Below are 19213 nucleotides of genomic sequence, written 5' to 3' on the forward strand. Positions count from 1 at the left end.
GGAGCCATCTAAGTCGCCACTTTAGTTTTCACTGGTTTTTAGCGATTACAAACGTTAACGAGCAAGGCTGAATATACTCACGTTAATGTCCACACCCTTTTCTTGCAATTTCTTTTTTGTACAAATGGAAATTCTACTCTCATTAAGCATTGCATTAAAAAAAAAAAAATCCAAAAACACTAACACATAAAAGTCTTTGACTCAGAATTGCTAAAACTAGCCAACGTCTAATCTACTTAACATTTCTCTCTGCAAATCAGCGGAAAGATGTGGATACAAATATATACGTTTACAATGGCTTCAAATGGCCAACATAATAGAAAATAGAATCTGAAAGACAAATAGAGTTTAATACCTTTGTAATTTGTACTTAGAAACAAAGGCTTTCGTGCAGTCTTGTTGTATGCACTTGTAGGGCCTCTCTCCTGTGTGAGAGTAGGAGTGGACCTTTAATTTCTCAACACTGTTAAAGGCCTTGTCACACAGTTGGCAAGGAAAGTTTTTTCTTGGTTTGGTTTCACCACGCTTACGTTTCCCTGAAGGGACTTTCTGGGTATCTCTTACTTCTGACAAATCACCAGGAATGACAGTGGCCATCGCAGCCTAAACCAGGCCTTCTTGTTGGACACTTGGGAACTGCCCAACTCCACTAAATGATTTAGCTTTAGGTGGCTTCTCAAGTTTCATGTGGTCGTAAAAGAAAGCAAAAAGGGACTGGAAAAAAAAAATAAGAAACAACTAGTTTGTAACTAGATTTAATTTTTAAAAGTTTTATTTGCTATGTGATGCTTTTGAATTAAAAAAAAAAGAAACCATAAAATGGATTCAGCTGGTCTAATGTAATATCTGTAGGCTTCTTTATATTTGTCAAAACACATATTAACGCATTGCTCAGAATGAACAGTTCACAGATCCCCTGAAATCCCACCTGACAAACGTCGTACTCAGGGAAAGCAGTCAGGAACTCTCGGGAGGCATCAAGACATGATACTAAAAGTGGCATTATTAAAGCTTCACTTTTTACAAGGGACTGGAGAACATAAATCTCGCTAAGGACATAAAAATGCTTCCACAAATATTTTAATGTCTAAAAATCATTTGTGCAATAATTTGTGCAAGCCAGGTCTAGTCACGCTCTGTGTTATAGGAAAATATAGATTAGCAGCCGAAAACTCTTTCAGGCACCTTGTGAACCATTTAGTCCTGGGAAGGAGTACTCAAGGCACAGACACCAGAGGCCTGAAAGAGTTGAACGCATCACCCAAATTGAAAATTGATTCTTTATACCAGTGTCATCACACACAGAGGGATTTCTGAGTCAAGAGCAGAAATGACTTGTCTTCGTAACAAACGTGCATTCTTGAAATGGTAAAACCTTTTGGTGTTACATTAGATGAGGATCATGGCTCCCTGTCTCTTGGGTGGAAGCAATGATTTGGCTGAAGTCATTTTCCCCACCATTTTTCACATCACAGAAAATGATGCTGTTCTTTGGGCACCCGAGGTGAGTGGAAGAGCCAGAGCTGGGGGACCAGTCTCTGACACACCTGTGACCCGTGTGGGTGTGAGCACACCAGTGGGCCTTGTGGCTTAGAGCACGATACCTGTGCAGGGAGGCATCAGTGTAGAGGTGTGTCAGGTTGTAAAAGCTGTGTCAGAGTTTCAATTCATTATCGGTGCTGTGAGAAGGAAGGAAATGTATATATTGTATGGCAAAGAGTATGTCTACCTAGACAAAAACTTAAATTGACTGAAACCTTTGAAAATTTGTGGACCAGAGATAGGAAATATTATCAACTGTATTTCTCAGAGGAAGAAACCAACTCCCCAAAGATCCAAGTGACATAAACAAGTTAAATGGTCCCTCCAGGTTCGTGAATGCTAGTTTTTAGCAAGGTATTTATTTTTAAGAGACACAGAAATAATTCCAGCAAGCTCTTTGAAAAAGATCTGATTTTAAATGGAAAATTGGCATGTGCAGCTAAATGACTGTCATCAACTACTAATCAATTGGATTTCTCATCCTATTATATATTCAGAAAACAATGAAAACCAATTTCTTTGTTTCACTTGTGTTTTGGCATCAGACTGACACTTGCCCTCGCGAGCTAGATGGATGATCTGACTTTTGCAGATTCCAGTTATCCTTTTGCAGGAGCTCCAAATTTAGCCTACGTTTTTGTAAAATTAAGTGTACATTACAACAGATCCTATTGCATTTTAATGTAGAGGCTATCATTAAACAGGCAAAATATAGCAATTATCCACTCATTTGATGGAAGTGTACAGCATATGGGTAAATTAATTGGTGTCTGGTTCACACTCAGTAGGTAGATACAGGCAAGGCCTTGCTTCATGCTGTTCAAATTGCCTACGTCTCCTTTGCAGTTTAAAACTGACATTAACACAATTAATGCAACTGACATTACTACTGCTAACACAGTATGTTCCCTCTGGTTTTAGAGTTTTCTGCATCTCAAGGACTTGTTCTTTTCCTCTTATATTTTCATTCAAGAGACAGCTTCTCTGCCTCTCTCAGAAATATCTAAACAGCTATTCTGCTGTAACCAGTAATGACACTGTAAATTGGTATAAAGCATTCTGCCAAAGCGGGAAAAAAGAATAATTTTGACTCTCTTATTTCCTAGCATGATGCTTTTGTGCACCTATTTAGAACATTGTGGGAAACAAGCTGATAAATTTTTCAACTGTAAAATCAACATGGAATGCAAAGTATCTAAATCCCTGTATACAGCTAATATCTGAAAATATTTCAAAGACTGGTCATATTTTGCCATTATTGTGTTATGAGACCCAACCATAATTGGGCAGAGAATTCCAGTTGAGGAAAATAACAACTTCTAAGTTACTGAAAAGAATGTACTAAAAGTGCACCATGAAACAACAAACATTTGATCATATGAAAATTGGTGATACTTAATATGGAGTAACAAATGAATTCTGTTATCTTTGGATGTACAGACTGAGCAATGAAGAATTGCAGATTTCAAATATTACACTTTTCTAAGACCAGCTGAAATTTTTTCATGGCTAACAATATCTTTTATCTCAATATATTACAAAACTCAAATTACTTATAGGTGCATTTAAGAACTACAGGATAAACATAAAGTTGCAAGCTCAACATTGAATAAAAATCCAAATTCATAATATTCATAGCAATCAAATACTTTAAAGATACGTGCATAAAACTATAGTGATTTCTGTTCAATGCATACCTGATGACAGATGGAAAAAGCGTCAGACCTTGATCTTAGCCAGTTCCATTGACTCTTCGTGGAAGAGAGCGGAATCCAGTCCTTCCCATTTTGGCCAATCTATGAAACAAAAAATAAGAATGGACTACACTCTACACGGAACCAGTCCGCAAGTGATGGAAAATACAGGATCAAAGAATGGCAATTTCATGACACATGCTTTCATTCCGCACTCTGCTGAAGAGTCATGCATTAATTTCCACCAATTGCAAATCTTTATTAGTTCAAAGCACGTTTACATGTGACCAAATTAAGGCAGAAACAAAAAGTAAAACAGTATTACCTAGATAAATGGCATTTGGTGATGCTGAATGACTCCCCACTTCTTTCCCAAATTCAATTTAATTTTTTAAACCTAACTCGCCTACTGAGAGAAATGGATATTAGGGTTACTATTTGTAAGCCAAACGGATCAAGTTTTCATTAATCCAAATAATATTCGGGAAGAGACAAGCGCAGTTCTCTCCCGGGGAGAGCACACCTGTAGCCTGACCGCAGCCCAGCAGGCTCCAGAGGACAGCACCTCCCAGGCTCACAGGCACACGACGGTGCAACGTGGGCTTCTCTGGGCTGCACTTGTGTTACCTGCGATACCCGCCAATTTATTTCTCAGAATGCTGCAAGCGCTGCTGAAATGTAGCAATAACTCTGTGCTCCTTAGATTTCAAAAGCATGCAAGGGAAGTTAAATATAGGTTTGCTACAGGAGAAGGGGTGTCAGGAAGAGAGCATCATCTGGTTTTAAGAGATCACTGTTGAAAAGTCTTAAAATATCTTAAAAAATGCTATTAGTAGCATGATCCTCAGTAGACTAAGAACGCGCATAGAAAAAAATCTAATCATTCTGACTGTACAAGTAAATGTGAAAAGAATAATGGTCAAAAAGCAGAAAAAAGCAGAATCATCTATTATAGAGAGTACAGGGTAGTAAACCCTGAATAGTTTAAAGATGACCATTCAGAAATCATGATTATGACAACTTGAGAGGGATAATACAAATCAAATAGTTAGAATAAGATTCACCAATGACAGGTTAAATGAAAATAATTTTACTTAACATTCTAAACACGAATCTAATTAATTTCCCCTGAAATCAAATTTTCACATACTTTAAGAATTTGATGATGTGTAAATAAAATATTCAATAGAGGGCATTCAAGCATCATTACAAAAATACTAAGGGTATATTTGAAAGCAGCATTATTCTCATAGTTTAAAAGACAAGAAAAATAAAAATTTAGACTAATAAAGGATGTTTAAAAAGTTAAAGCAAAAGCTCAATTTTTTTTGTAAAGCACAGGACATGCATAAATGGAAGAACTGAATTCTGCACATCAAAATTGCAAAATAATAAAATTAACTTTGTAAATACTTACTTGCCCAGGGCACATACTAAGTTTTGGGTAGGCTAATTAAGAATACGAAAGCCTATTTTGTGCATTACGTTATTTTGATAATGTAAATACCTTACAAGTGGAGGGTGTTTTCATCTCTATTACCTCCCTGGAATTCAATGGACCTGAGAGGTGGATGCTTTTATCACCATATCCATTTTAAGGTGAGAGGCCCAGAGAAGCTGAACATCTCGACAGCATATATGTGGTCAAGAAGGGGCTAGTGCCCTACGTCATTCTTATTCTACTGCATTCTAGGAGAAGGGCTGATTGGCAAACCAATTCGAGAGCGGATAAATCCTGTCATTGCACTTAAAAGGCGAGAGCAGGTGTCAGTGCCTATTTCTCTATCAGAGCTGCCAATACGACCCTCAAACAGAAACACATTTAAGATTTAAAAAGCTTCTTTTAAATAAAGACAGTCGGTAAAGTAATCTTTAAGTAATTTAAATAGCAGTTAAAAGAACAACTAGTATGTCTGTCTTAGTGGATAGTGATTTGGGTAGAAAAAAATCTAAAACCAAAGTTGACTAGTGAACAATAAACTTACATATTTTTTTCTTTTTTCCCCTGACCAATATAAATTTTATTGCATCTCAAATACATCCATAAAAATTTTATTTACGCTTACTGTTCAATGGCGTTTGTAATAAAAATCCTTTAGAGTCAAAATGTTTCAGTACAGTTTAAAATTGTATGTCTCTCGATTTGAAATGTTACAATAGTCTACAAATTACCCCAGTTACATATTTTACAGCTTGAAATAAAATACTAAATAGATATCATTTTCATTCATTTTTATCACAAAACATAATTCCAAAGTCATGGTTAACTTCCCTAAATTCAGCCTAATTATTCTGAGTTCTTATGAGTGGCTAATTATTTCCCCAAACAAAGGAAACCAGAAGCTGTTTAGAGTTCATTATTATTTGGCTTTGGTATAATAAACATAAATACACAGTTTCCATTCATGGAATCCTAACTAAAATGTCAACTAAAATTACCTGTGTATTCTCTTTTATACTGTTAAGAAAAACTTTTCTTTAATTAATTTATTTTTAACATCTTTATTGGAGTATGATTGCTTTCTACTGTTGTGTTAGTTTTTGCTGTGTAACAAAGTGAATCAGTTATATGTATACATATATCCCCATATCCCCTCCCTCTTGAGTCTCCCTCCCACCCTCCCTATCCCACCCCTGTAAATGGTCACAAAGCACCGAGCTGATCTCCCTGTGCTATGCGGCTGCTTCCCACTAGCTATCTATTTTACATTTGGTAGTGTATATATGTCCATGCCACTCTCTCACTTCATCCCAGCTTACCCTTCCCCCTCCCCATATGCTCAAGTCCATTCTCTACGTCTGCATCTTTATTCCTGCCCTGCCCCTAGGTTCTTCAGAACCATTTTTTTTTTCTTTTAGATTCCATATATATGTGTTAGCATACGGTATTTGTTTTTCTCTTTCTGACTTACTTCACTCTGTATGACACACCCTAGGTCCATCCACCTCACTACAAATAACTCAATTTCGTTTCGTTTTATGGCTGAGTGATATTCCATTGTATATATGTGCCACATCTTCTTTATCCATTCATCTGTTGATGGACATTTAGGTTGGTTCCATGTCCTGGCTACTGTAAGTAGTGCTGCAATGAACACTGAGCTACATGACTCTTTTTGAATTAGGGTTATCTCAGGGTACATGCCCAGTAGTGGGACTGCTGGGTCGTATGGTAGTTCTATTTTTAGTTTTTTAAGGACCCTCCATACTGTTCTCCAGAGTGGCTGTATCAATTTACATTCCCACCAACAGTGCCAGAGGGTTCCCTTTTCTCCACACCTTCTCCAGCATTTATCGTTTGTAGATTTTTAAGAAAAACTTTTAAAAAGCATGGTGACCACTATTCTGAAAAGTCTGCAACAAAATTTGTACTCCAGTTTTTCTTTTTTACATATCGAAAATTGGTTACTATGCTTTTTCAAATAACTAAAGTTCTTTGTCTTGATCTAAAGAATCATGAAGCAACATAGAAAATATACATCTACCCATTTCAAATTGCTCTAAGATGAAGTAACACTTCAGAATACCTGCCCAGTTTTTGCTGGTACCAGAACAGATTTTTTTTCCTAGGGCAACTTTGCATACACAAAAACAATAATTAAAGGGGATACAGTGTGTGCGCACACACACACACACAGGTTTATTATCTCTGTGTTTTACATTCTAAAACGGTGACTCACACACAAAAAAATAACGAGGAAAATGAATCATACATCAGAGGGTCTACTAAAACGAATTCCTATGAGGATGCTGGCCACAGAACAGGCCTGAATTAAAACTGTTTCTGTACTTAAAATTTCACAGTTCTAAAAGTCATTTCTCTAAGAGCTGTGAAGTTTTACAACACTTACCTGCATCAATAATTCTTTCACATTTAATTTAAAACTCAAGCATATACTTTGCAAATTAAGGGCAAGTGCCATCATACTCAAAGCTTTATTCTCCTTCATGCTAATCATAAAACACCATTCATTAGTAAACAATTCAGAAAATGTCAACATTTGATTAAAACATGTTTTTCATATAGAGTAAATAGGTGGGTTGCAAAAGGAAATTTACCAGTAGTTAATACTTTAATTTACACGTATAAAATACAATAAAGCTTTGAATAATGTGCAAGAAATTATTAACACGATAACATAACTGCAGTCAATTCTGAAGGGCGACAGCACACTTAGAACACTTCTTTGATCCTGTATGATAATGTGGACATTTTTACAGCATTCAATTTTTGTAGGTCTGTAAAATCACTTATTAATTAAAGGAAAAAACATATCTTGCAAGTATACAAATCTAAGACAGCATTAAAAGTAGACTGTAGGCAGCATTGGGGCAGGAGCTGTGTTAGTTTCATTCGCTGTTGTTTCCCAAAAACGGAAGTAGAATTTTTGTTGATTGAATGAAAATAATTAAAGCAGGGCAAGTGCTTTCCAGCAAGGAAGTGAACTATAGGCTCAATCCCCACAGTAGACACAGGACAGGATACATATATCTAAGTTCAAGTGAAAAATAATACAGTGTGGATACAATTTGGTCCAACACACTAAATTAAGTCACTAGAAAGGGACTCCCTAAACCTAACAGCTATTTGTAAGGCCTTAGATTAAAACAATAGTAACTGCAGGAAAAGCTGTCTAAAATACTCATTTTGTTTCAGAAAACAAGCATTCTCTGATTGACCTTACTGCTAAGCAATCAGTTAGTACAAGTGTATAATATCCGTTTGGTCCACACTCATTCCTAATAAAAACTTCTAAAGTGCAAACATGCCTGGAGCCTGCGTCCATGACTGGCATAGAGCAGGAAGGATGGCTGGATGGTTAGGTAGTTAGAGAGGCTGCTGATGCCGCAAGAGGACAGGAAGGAGAAGGGCACCCGCCCAGAAGCAGGAGACATGGCAAAGGGCGGGGCTGCACCTGACCTGACCCATCCAAGTTGTAAGCAGGTACCCAAATGACTCACACCCGGAATACCAAAAATTACAGAACTTATCTTCCTGTGGTAGATGTCGTTAACTGATATCAATCAATTATAAGGATGCCTTTTTAGAATTACTGTATGTGATATTTTCAACTTTTGAGCAATTCATTAAAATGCAGTTCTAGGACAACACTTTTGAAACTTACCATGCAATTTAGCCTTACAATATTTAGAAAGGCTTATATTTAATATACAAATACTGAAAGCCAACAGAGACGTGAAAGGAGTAGCAGACCTATTTGTTTTTAGGAACCAAGAGGAAAAAGTCAATGAATTCCAAAGTGGAATCAACAAATTCCAACCTTAGTTCTCTTATCTGCAGGACAAGGAGGTTCCTTTGGGGGCCACCTGGAGCCTGGGTGTGGTTGTTTATTTCATTTTCTAGCAGCCCCAGAAAAACGAAGAGACAATCTGATAAAGATGGATTATTCAAACACATTTTATCTTTCAATTCAGAAATGTTTTCCTTGGTTAATTATTTTACGGAGCAAAAATGTCACGTTAGGTTATAAAGTTTTTCTTCTCTTTTAAAAGCTCTTTTAAGGATCCATAACTTAGAAGTTAGGCATTTCCTTTTAACTCCTATGTGGGAGATTTTTCCTCCTATGGTTGTATATTCATTTCAAAATAAAAAAACCTGAAAACTACAGATGGGTGGTATACCAGGGTATTTTCATTCTCTTCACATGGGCAATTAGTATTTGCAAACAGGAAATGAGAGCAGAATGGTGCAAAAGAAATGATGCCAGAGAGAGACAGAGAGAGAGAGAGAGAGACAGAGAGAGCACAAAGAATCGCAATTACATCTGAATACAAAGTAAGATTGCTTAATCACACGTCAACTATTTTTAGAGGTTTTCCTTTTTTTTTCTTTTTGTATAAAGCATTTCCAAAATACTGGTGCTCAGGCTAGGATTATAAGGTAGGCAGCTCGCAGTTCAGCTAATCTGAAAACTGCATGTGTCCCAAATTATGATGAGTTGTTTTTATGTTTTTCTTACCACTGACCCCTTAACTTACTGGGGCTTTAAGAAAAACGCTTGACACCAACTATAAAAATGTTCACACTGAAGGACCCCGAACATTTGGGGGGCGTGCCTCTGTTCATAAACGGCTAACTGCCTAATGCTATTAAAATCACAGATACAGCATCTCCCAGGCTTCAGGTTTGACCTTCCCAAGCATACACACTCAGTCTGTCTCTACCTATACATTTAACAGGAGGCAGAGATAGCGCACCATAAGACAAGAGGGGCGAGGAAAGAAAATTTCACCTAGTTACAGAAGCTCATGCAAAGGACTAGCTTCAAGCCATCTCAAAGTCAAGCGCACTTTAAACGTAGGCCCGTGCGGTGGTACACGAGACAAGGCATAACTGTTGTGAGAGGTGTGTGTGTGTGTGTGTGTGTGTGTGTAAAATCTTCGGGAGCACCAGACAACATAAGGACAGAGGAACCCACGCCCAGGGGAGGCTCTCCGTGTGCCATCACCCTGTCCTCCCCGAGCTGCACCCGTGTGACTGTCCAGGGCAAGACCACTTCTACTGATCCCCACAGAGTTGAAGGTGAATGGGATCTGCTCTGGGCGAGGCTGTCAGGTCAGGGGACCTGTGCCCTCCCCCCAGCTGTCACAACTAGAAGAGAACTGAGAATTATACTCCTTGACCGATTTTACTTGAGTGAGGATGAACTTTTTTCAGAATGAAGTTTTTTTTTTCAGAACTCTACCTCTCTGAGCTTTTTACCTCTAACATGGATTGTAAAACTCATGATGCAATTACCTGTCTCTCCCCCGGGACTGTAAATTCATCTGCAGGGAGACCGTCAGTCACCCCACATCCCAGGCATGGTGCCCTGGCCTGTGGTGACACTGGATGAATATTTGGGGAACACACTATAATCCCTTTAAGGAATTTCAGGAATCGAAGCAAGCAGGTAAACATGTTTTAGGGTTCTGGAAACCTCAAATGAGTTTAAAAAGCAAGCTGAGAAGACAAACCCTATAGGATGAAGCCGTTAGTTCTGGCACAGGGGTGGAAACCTAGGGGAGCATTGCAGCCCCTGGGAGGCCGTGGGTGTCTAAAGCTAGGGAGATGTGGGCACGTCCACTCACAGGCCCGCGGGGGACCCGACGGGCGGGGAGGCACCCCCTGGGCGGCACTCCGTTGGCCTGGATTTTCAGAACGTTTCTGCCGTCAGATGTTCTGCTCCATAGCTTGGCGAGCACATGGAACCTGTACTCGTTATGATTTATTGTTGGGAGACGAATGGTTTTATGGGAAAGAAAAAGGAACAAAGTAAAGTTCAAAATCTTTAAAGAGGATGTTCTTCTTGTGATATTAAATGGGGGGATGAAAACTGAAAATGGCAGAGAAAATTTTTGACTAGTTACAGATACAAGAGAAATGAAAAAGGAGAGAATCTCCATAAACAGAGTTGCCTAAGTAAAAGTAATGAAAACATTTTTTCTTTTTCTAACTGCTCAGAAACAGCTTCATTACAAGAGAGTGTAAAAACTACAATGAAATAGAAAAAAAATCCATAACCTGTAACACTAGAAAACCATTAACATCTTCATATATAATTAAAGAATACTTACAACATACAAACAACTAACAGTTTATTCTGACTTGATTTTCATGCTTACTCTTCAGAGTGTGCTGAGATTAGAGAATTTCAACCAGCTCAGTTTATGGGCCTTTTATCCGATCAGAACTCTGTCCCTCTGCACTGTGAGACCCTGCCTGGCTCTCAGCCTCGGCTGCATCCTTCTTTCCCGGGGTGCTGCCCGCCTGCCGTCGGTGGAGTTCAGGGCCTCGAGCCCATCCTCTGGCCCGGGCCCAGGTTCCTAAACCTCCATCCTGTATTTGAGGTCTCACTGACAAACTTACCTGGTACCAAATCCATGTGTGCCTGGATTTCCAAGTATCGCTACACCTTGATCTGTGCCACTGAGCTGCACCTTACAGGCTGGGAAATCTAGAAGCCTGAGTTGTCCTCTTTCCGACAAGGCCAGCAAACTGCTGCTGTCCCACTGAGGTCCTCGTTCTAGCAGCTGCCGTATCCCCCAGCCAGCGGAACGAGCTCCCACCTGCCCAGAGTTAACCAGACCCTTCCCAGCGGACAGAAAGAGATACAGTGGTACCACGGGATAATCTATCACGCTGGGCAAGACTCGGAGAGGGAAGAGCTTAAGAGTTTATCTGCGGGTGATTTGGGGAACATGGACCAATAAGCTTTTACAGCAGCTCTGCGTTTTGTGCACAAGGTAAGGAAAAAGTGCTCGTTGCCAGGATTCCAATCCTTCCATTAGACTCTGTAACTATTAACGAAGTCCTGTTAAACATGATACATTTTGATGGACCTTAAAATAGTAAGTGGCATGCTTATTATGTGGCAGGCTTTTCAAAGCTTTTAATGTCATATCTTAGATTATTGAGAAGCTGGAATAAGCAATCACTTTGAAAGCCATGCCATATAATGATAAAAGCCACCTACCTGGGGCCCTGCTCCAAACTCTAGCAAGGCAACCTTATTAATAGACCATCACAGAATGAAGCATTCTGGGTGCCAAATACGGTCAAGGCAGCACCAAGAGGCAACCTAAAAAGAAAAGAAGAGTTAGTTTGAAATTCCAAAAGTCAGACTCAGCTTGGTTAAAGGCATATGAACCAAATTGGTTCTATTAATTCATTATCACTTATTCACATCTTTATACTTTATCGGAAAATCTATCTCAAAATCTGTTAGCAACAAATGTGAAGCAAATAAAATATTTACAGTACGTTGAAAAATGAAAAGTAAACAAATCAATATCCCTAGATTTACATACTTCCCCTCGAATCACAATGAAATTATCTGGGTTGTTTGTATTTTTATTTGGTAAAATTATATTCCAAGTTTACTGCTATTTCTCAAAATTGCTGCTTATTTTCTTCATTTATACTCTAAACACATCCATGATTTCCTCTGTAACACAGTTTTGAGAAAAACCTCTTGGGTTGTATATTTTGTTCTGAATAACAGGTGAGGGAGAAATCCTGCTGGACGAGTGCTTCCCTCAGGCTGTGGGCTCACAGGGAGGGGTGCAAACCACGAGCACCCCAAAGAAGAGGCAGAACAAGGAGAGGGGCGATCGCCCAGCTGCTGAGCTGCTCTTCACGATGCGGCCACCACTGGCCTTTAAAGTGAATTCGCAGGCGGCAAGCAAGTCCATCTTCAACACAAAGAAAACCCCAAATGAATTCTGAAGCACCCAATGTGTGCTCGTCCTGAGCTTCCTTATGTTGTGCAGGTGATGAAGACCTACACCTGCAGGCGCTGACCAGGAAAGAAAGGAGCCCCAGGAGCTCTGTGCAGAAGCCACCTGCTTCACTTCCCTGGACCCGGGGTCAGCATGTAGCCACATGTGACCACCCCTCCAGTAAGACAGACAGCTGACACTGACGTGAGAACTGTTACTAGGCTGTATCCCATGTGGCACCGATCTGAATCACTGGGGATGCAAACACACGGGCCCCTGTTCTCGAGGTGCACAGGAGCTGCAGCTACAGGAAAGACGCCTATGTCAGGGCAAGCAGCGTGACGGTTAAAGTAAAAGCTGCCCTAAGGCGGTATTAGGGTGGCCACTCGACAGCAAAAGCAATATTGTATGGTATAAACAAGTGACAGAAGGTCAGAAAAGGAGAATACTGTGGACTTTTGCCCTGAAGGATGTACAACACAGATGGGAAAGGGGGTGTGGGGAGCATGCCAGTTAGCCAGGACTCACAGGTCACCCCTGCGGATTACGGAGTCCAAGGTGACCCTTGGTGCCGCGCAGTTACAGCCGTCCTAAGGGTTCAGATGCGAAAAGTGCAGGGACCGTCGCGCTCATGTACTGGCCATGAGAAGCAAGTGTGAGGCAGCGAAGGGGTCCGCGGCACTGAGAACAAGTACGGGGGAGGTGCAGGGGCGGGGACTTCAAAGGGATGCAGGAAACGTGCTGGATGAGCACACAGCACAGAGCTGAAAACCAGCAAGAAGAAGCCTGTCCCAGAAGGAGGCCGCCTGTGAGCCGACAGTGTTGACAAAGGACATGCGGGGCTGGGGGGCAGATCCGGCTGAGTCGCCTCCTGTCACTCAGGGCCAGCCCCGTTACCGGTAGGCTCACGGTGGAGCCTCCTGACCACCACGGTAGGACCAAACCAGGCCATTTAGAGGCCGAGTGGCAGGCTGAGCGTCGAGAAGGAAGGAAGAGGTGGCACAACCCACAAAAAGACAGAGCTGCTAAGGGTTCTGGAGCGCCCCTGCCATTGCTGCACAGGGGTCACCACTCAGGCATGAGGACACCAGCCTCCAGCAAGGAAGAGTGTGGCGCGGGGCGGGCGGTGAGAGGCCGGGGCCAGGAGGCCGGGGCGCACCTCCACGTGGGTGCCAGCGGAGGGCCAGCAAGGGACTTGCAGCGAGGAGGGCAGAGCTGGGCACTGAAGGAGAAAAACCGTAGGGCGCTGGTTAGAGGCGGCATCGGGGTGCCTGGCGGGAGAGAGCAGAGAACGCTGCGGGGCTGAGGATAAAGAGGCAGGGGAGAGACGGAGACAAGGCAAACCACGGCCAAGAAAACGGACACGCTTTCCTCGTACGTGATTGCAGACCTAAGAGAGATGCACACTCATCCAGGCAAGTTTTTTCTGGTGAAAGGGGTAAGCGATGCAAGGAGTTTGCTTAGCTTGGCCAGTGTCCACAGAGCCCAGCGAGAGAGGTGCATCTGGTAAGGAGGCAGGGAGAGCAAGGCGCTTGGCCTGGGGACAGCCGCAGAAGGTTAGGGGACCCTGCGGAGGACAAGAGAGGGGTGTCCAGGGGCATCCCTGAGGCTTTCACAGAAACACACTTGCCATAAAAAATTAAATTTCTTAAGACACAAGGACGTGATGCACAGCACAGGGCATAGAACCAATATTTCATAATAACTTGAAATAGATTATAATCTATACAAATATCGAATCACTGTTACATACCTGCAACCAATGTAACATTGTAAATCAGCTATACTTCAAAAAATGATTTTAAAATTAATTGAAAAAATTAAGTGTCTTAGTTATTGCTGTTGGGAGTGTAAACCATTGAAACTTTTCTGGAATACACTGTGGAAATAGGTAATCAAAGCTAAGCGTACATGTATGTTGACCTGATAAATCATTTCTAAAAGTATAAGGAAAAAAGCCGAGAAACGAAGATTTAAGTACAGGCATATTTTAAGAATAAAAGTTGATAATGTCTAATAAAAGGGGTAAAGTAGCATATGTGTATATGATAGGATAACTACACAGCCATTAAAAACATGCATTTAAAAAACATTAAGTCACATGGTTAAACACTGATATAATGCTAAAATTTTTAAAAGCAGGACATGGAATATACTCTGATTCCAATTTTGTAAAGTACACGCTTAGAACTACTCCGCCCCACTCCGCCACAATGCCTTTAAATGTACCTCGGTAAGTTATTAAAAAATTAGCAAGATGTAGGCTTTATACTCTTCTGTATTTTACAAATGTCTTACTTTTATAATTAGAAAAAATCTTTTTACCAAAAAAAAAAAGAAAAGTTTTTTTTTGGGAAAAAAAACGAACTTGGATCCATACCTCAGTCCATATACAAATGGATCGTGGACACAAACTTAAAGCCCAAAACTATAAAAAGGAAACATAGAAGAGGAAACATAGATAAACATCTTGTGACATTCAGTCAGTCAAATATTCCTTGGTTACAATACTAACAGCACAACCCATAAAATAACAAATTGATAAATTAGATTCCATCAGACTTTAAAACTGCTCTTCAAAATGCAATGTTAAGAGAATGAAAAGACAAGCCACTAGAAGACTAGAAGAAAAACTTTGCTAAGCATTTGTAAAGAAGTTGTATTCAGGCTATACAGAGAACTTCCAAAACTCAACAATAATAAAACAACCCAGTTAAAAAACGGGCAAAATATTTGAATCGACATTTCACCAATAAAGATATATGGGTGACAAATAAGCACATTAAAATATGCACACCATCACCGGTCATTAGGGAAATGCAAATCATACCACAGGGAGATACTGCTTTCTACACACTAAAATGACTACAATTTAAAAAAAAAAAAAAAAAAGGATTTCCCTGGTGTCGCAGTGGTTGGGAATCTGCCTGCCAATGCAGGGGACACGGGTTCCATCCCTGGTCTGGGAAGATCCCACATGCCACGGAGCAACTAAGCCCATGCGCCACAACTAGTGAGCCCGCACTCTAAAGCCCGCAAGCCACAACTACTGAGCCCATGTGTCACAACTACTGAAGCCCGCACGCCTAGAGCCCGTGCTCCGCAACAAGAGAAGCCACCGCAATGAGAAGCCCGCGCGCCGCAACGAAGAGTAGCCCCCGTTCACCGCGACTAGAGAAAGCCGGCCCGCAGCAACGAAGACGCAACGCAGCCAAAAACCAAAGAAAAAGTGACTGTCTGACTGTATCAAGTGCTGGTGAGTATGTGAGACAAGTCTAACTCATACTGGCAAGAAGGTAAAAATGTACAATCACTTTTTAAAAGCTTGGCAGTTTCTTAAAAAGTATGTGACACAGCCATTTCACACCTAAGTATTTACCCAAGAGATATGAGAACAGATGTCTATACAAAGATTTATACATGCATATTCATAGCAACCTTATTTGTAACAGTAAAAAAACTAGATACAACCCAAATGTCCCTCAGTGTGTGAATGGATAATCAAGCTGTAGCAGGTTCATGCAACAGACTAATAACCAGCAATGAAAAGGAATATACTACTGATACACACAGTAACATGGATGAACCTCAGAATAATCACGCGGAGTGAAAGAAATCAGGCAGAAACAAAGAGGACATATTGCGTGACTCCATTTATATATGATTCTGGGAAATACAAGCTAACCTGTAGTGACAGGAAACAGCTCAGTAGTTATTGGGGACTGGGTGGGATCGGGGGGCACCACTCACAAAGGGACATGAGCAAACTTTTGGGAATGACGGTTATGTTCACTATGTTGGTTTTGGTGATGGTATCAGGGATGTATGTCGCAACCTGGCAAACTGTACACTTTAAATATGTGCAGTTTATTAAATATCAATTATACGTCAATGAAGTTATGAAAAAGGCCAAGTTTTCGTACTGAGAGAAACTTAAAATTAATGAGGCCAAGAAACAAAATCTTATGAATTTACTGAAGTTCGCAAAAAAAACCAAAAAGCAAACCCCACTTTTCTGTGAGATGATAAACTCATGAACTAAATCCTTTATGAGGGTTATGACTCAAAATGGCTAAAGTCTTTTCTCCCCATGCGGAGGGGGAAAAAAAAAAGAAAGATGAGCGGGCTACTGGCCTAACTGTAAGGGTCACACTGAATCCTTACTAGAAAGGATAGATGTCGAGGCAGTTTTTAGAGCCACATTCTCAGCTGCCGCCCTTGGAGGAGGCCAGCGCAGCTCACCTGTCCCTTACACACTGGCATATCACACTCCATGATTTAAAGGCTCCAGGAGTACACTCTAACTGGAACTGAGACCTACAAATAATAAACAGTTCTGGGATAGGTTCCACTTATCAAATACCAAAGGAAGTACTCACTGGAGAGTTTCACTTCAGCCTGCGTACAGATCTTTTAAATATGTTAATTAGTGGTAGCCTTAAAAAAAAAAAAGTGTTGTGCTGACTAGTAGGCCTGCCTTTGAGTCATTAAAAAATTAAAGTGACTGTTGAGCCAAGACAACAAAAGTATGAGTAAGAATTAGCCAAGCCTGGGCAGGTATGGCAGGTAGGGAGGGAGTTGGACACTGTTGGTGGATCTGGATAACTTCAGGCAATTGGTTATTTTTGGAGCCAAGAGTGAGAGAGACAGAACGAAGCTGGAGATGGTGGAGGAGTCCTGTACAACTCATGTTATCGAGGGCTGAACATTTTAAATTATTCTCATGGGTCTTCCCTGGTGGCACAGTGGTTGAGAGTCCGCCTGCCATTGCAGGGGACGCGGGTTTGTGCCCCAGTCCGGGAAGATCCCACATGCTTCGGAGCGGCTGGGCCCGTGAGCCATGGCCACTGAGCCTGCGCGTCCGGAGCCTGTGCTCCACAACGGGAGAGGCCACAACAGTGAGAGGCCTGCGTACCGCAAAAAAAAAAAAAAAATTATTCTCATGATTTACAAATTCTCCTAAATGTAGGTGCCTGAATAATGTGCTCCCCCCACCCCCATCCCCAGCCATGTTTTTAGATTATGCGGCAAACAGCCAACATTTGTGTGTCGTGTTGCCTTCTGAAACAGAATTAAGTGGTGATTTTCCTATCGACTTTTTTAGGCTAGCATTTTTTTTTTTTTTTCAAAGAAGTGTGACCTTGACCCTGCAATCCCACTCCAGGGCATATATCCAGAGAAAAACATGGTCCAAAAGGATACATTGCACCCCAATGTTCATTGCAGCACTGTTTACAATAGCCAAGACATGGAAGCAACCTAAGTGTCCATCGACAGAGGAGTGGATAAAGAAGATGTGGTACATATATACAATGGAATACTACTCAGCCATAAAAAAAAGAAAGAAAGAATGCCATTTGCAGCAACGTGGATGGACCTAGAGATTGCCATACTGAGTGAAGTAAGTCAAACAGAGAAAGAGAAATATCATATGACATCGCTTATATGCGGAATCTAAAAAGAATGAACTTATTTATAAAACACAAACAGACTCACAGACTTAGAGAACGAACTTACGGTTACCAAGGGGCAAGGATGGGGGGAAGGGATAGTTAGGGAGTTTGGGATTGACATGTACTCACTGCTGTATTTAAAATGGATACCCAACGAGGACCCACTGGAGAGCACAGGGAACTCTGCTCAGTGTTATGTGGCAGCCTGGATGGGAGGGGAGTTCAGGGGAGAATGGATACATGGACACGTATGGCCGGGTCGCTTTGCTGTGCACCTGAAACTCTCACAACATTGGTAGTCGGCTCTACTCCCACGTAAAATAAAAAGTTAAAAAAAAAGAAATGTGACCTTCCTCAATTATAAACTCACTTTAGCCTTTTCAGTGTTTGCTGATAGGTAATTCACAGAAAGGGATTTTAAACCCATCAGTGTGAGGCCTTACACGGTTCAGAGCCAAGAGTATGGGGAACAGTGGCACAGAGGCAAAGGACTTGCTTTTTGAGAATCAGAACTGGGTTTGAATCCTGCTGGACCCTTACCTAAGTGTAATTTCGGACAATTTAGTGTCTCTGCAGGATGGGAATGAACGCCGTGCAGTCCTGTGAGAATTCACGGAGGGGACGTACCTGAGGTCTCTTAGCAGGGCTCTGAGGGCTCAAAATGCAAAACTCTCCTATTCGGTGGGTGACTCAAGAGTTAGTGCTGCCCCCAAACGACCAGACGTGCACTTGAAAAGAAGGGTTCTTTTTTTTTTTTTTTTTTTTTCTTTTCTGGCACAGGCTCCTACATAGAATCACAGCCAACAGCGTCTTTGAAGGACAGACAAGTGCAGGACTCCAAGTGAAGAACACTAACCCGTCACGTGTGGTGTGAGGTTCATATGAAAACTGGTATTTGGTGAAGAAGTGAACTTTTGATCGTCTCGTCTCTGTGAGACACAGGCGGGGCGCAGCCGAAACCTCATGGTGGTCATGGGCACAGATAATCCCATATCACTGATAAACAACACCAATCTGCATGGAGCCCGCAGTCACTCTGCGAGTTGCGTTGAATGGCAACTCAGGGAACATGTGACTGCTGACCTTCCGGGGATGGTGGACTGACCCCTGCTTGTGGCTGAACTGTGGTCCAAGATTCTAATGCACCTGTGGAAATATGACGATTACTAAAAATCAGAGGAAACAGCTACTTTATCAAAGTACGTAGTAAACCAACATTCCACACTGTGAATGCTGCAGCGTGGGAATGTCCCTGTCACATGGCATCTCGAATTCGTCCCCTCCCCTCATCCTGCTGAAACC

At 41.2% G+C, this 19213-nt stretch overlaps 1 protein-coding gene across 3 annotated transcripts in view; it reads right to left on the reverse strand.

The window, feature by feature from the left end:
- PLAG1 (PLAG1 zinc finger) overlaps positions 1–19213 on the reverse strand; it is a 46128-nt gene that overhangs the window by 1640 nt on the left and 25275 nt on the right. The window contains exons 1-2 of one of the 3 annotated variants that reach the window (XM_007464041.1): positions 3240–3584; positions 356–714 (exon numbers count right to left, since the gene is read on the reverse strand). In XM_007464041.1, coding sequence (XP_007464103.1) covers positions 356–597 — 242 coding nt within the window. In that variant the 5' untranslated portion in view covers positions 598–714; positions 3240–3584. Of the gene's footprint in view, positions 1–355; positions 715–3239; positions 3585–19213 lie in introns of those variants that run through there. The other 2 variants (XM_007464040.1, XM_007464042.1) reach the window with 2 other exon arrangements.

The sequence above is a fragment of the Lipotes vexillifer genome, unplaced genomic scaffold, assembly GCF_000442215.2.
Source record: "Lipotes vexillifer unplaced genomic scaffold, Lipotes_vexillifer_v1.1 scaffold69, whole genome shotgun sequence".
Lineage (NCBI taxonomy): Eukaryota > Metazoa > Chordata > Mammalia > Artiodactyla > Lipotidae > Lipotes > Lipotes vexillifer.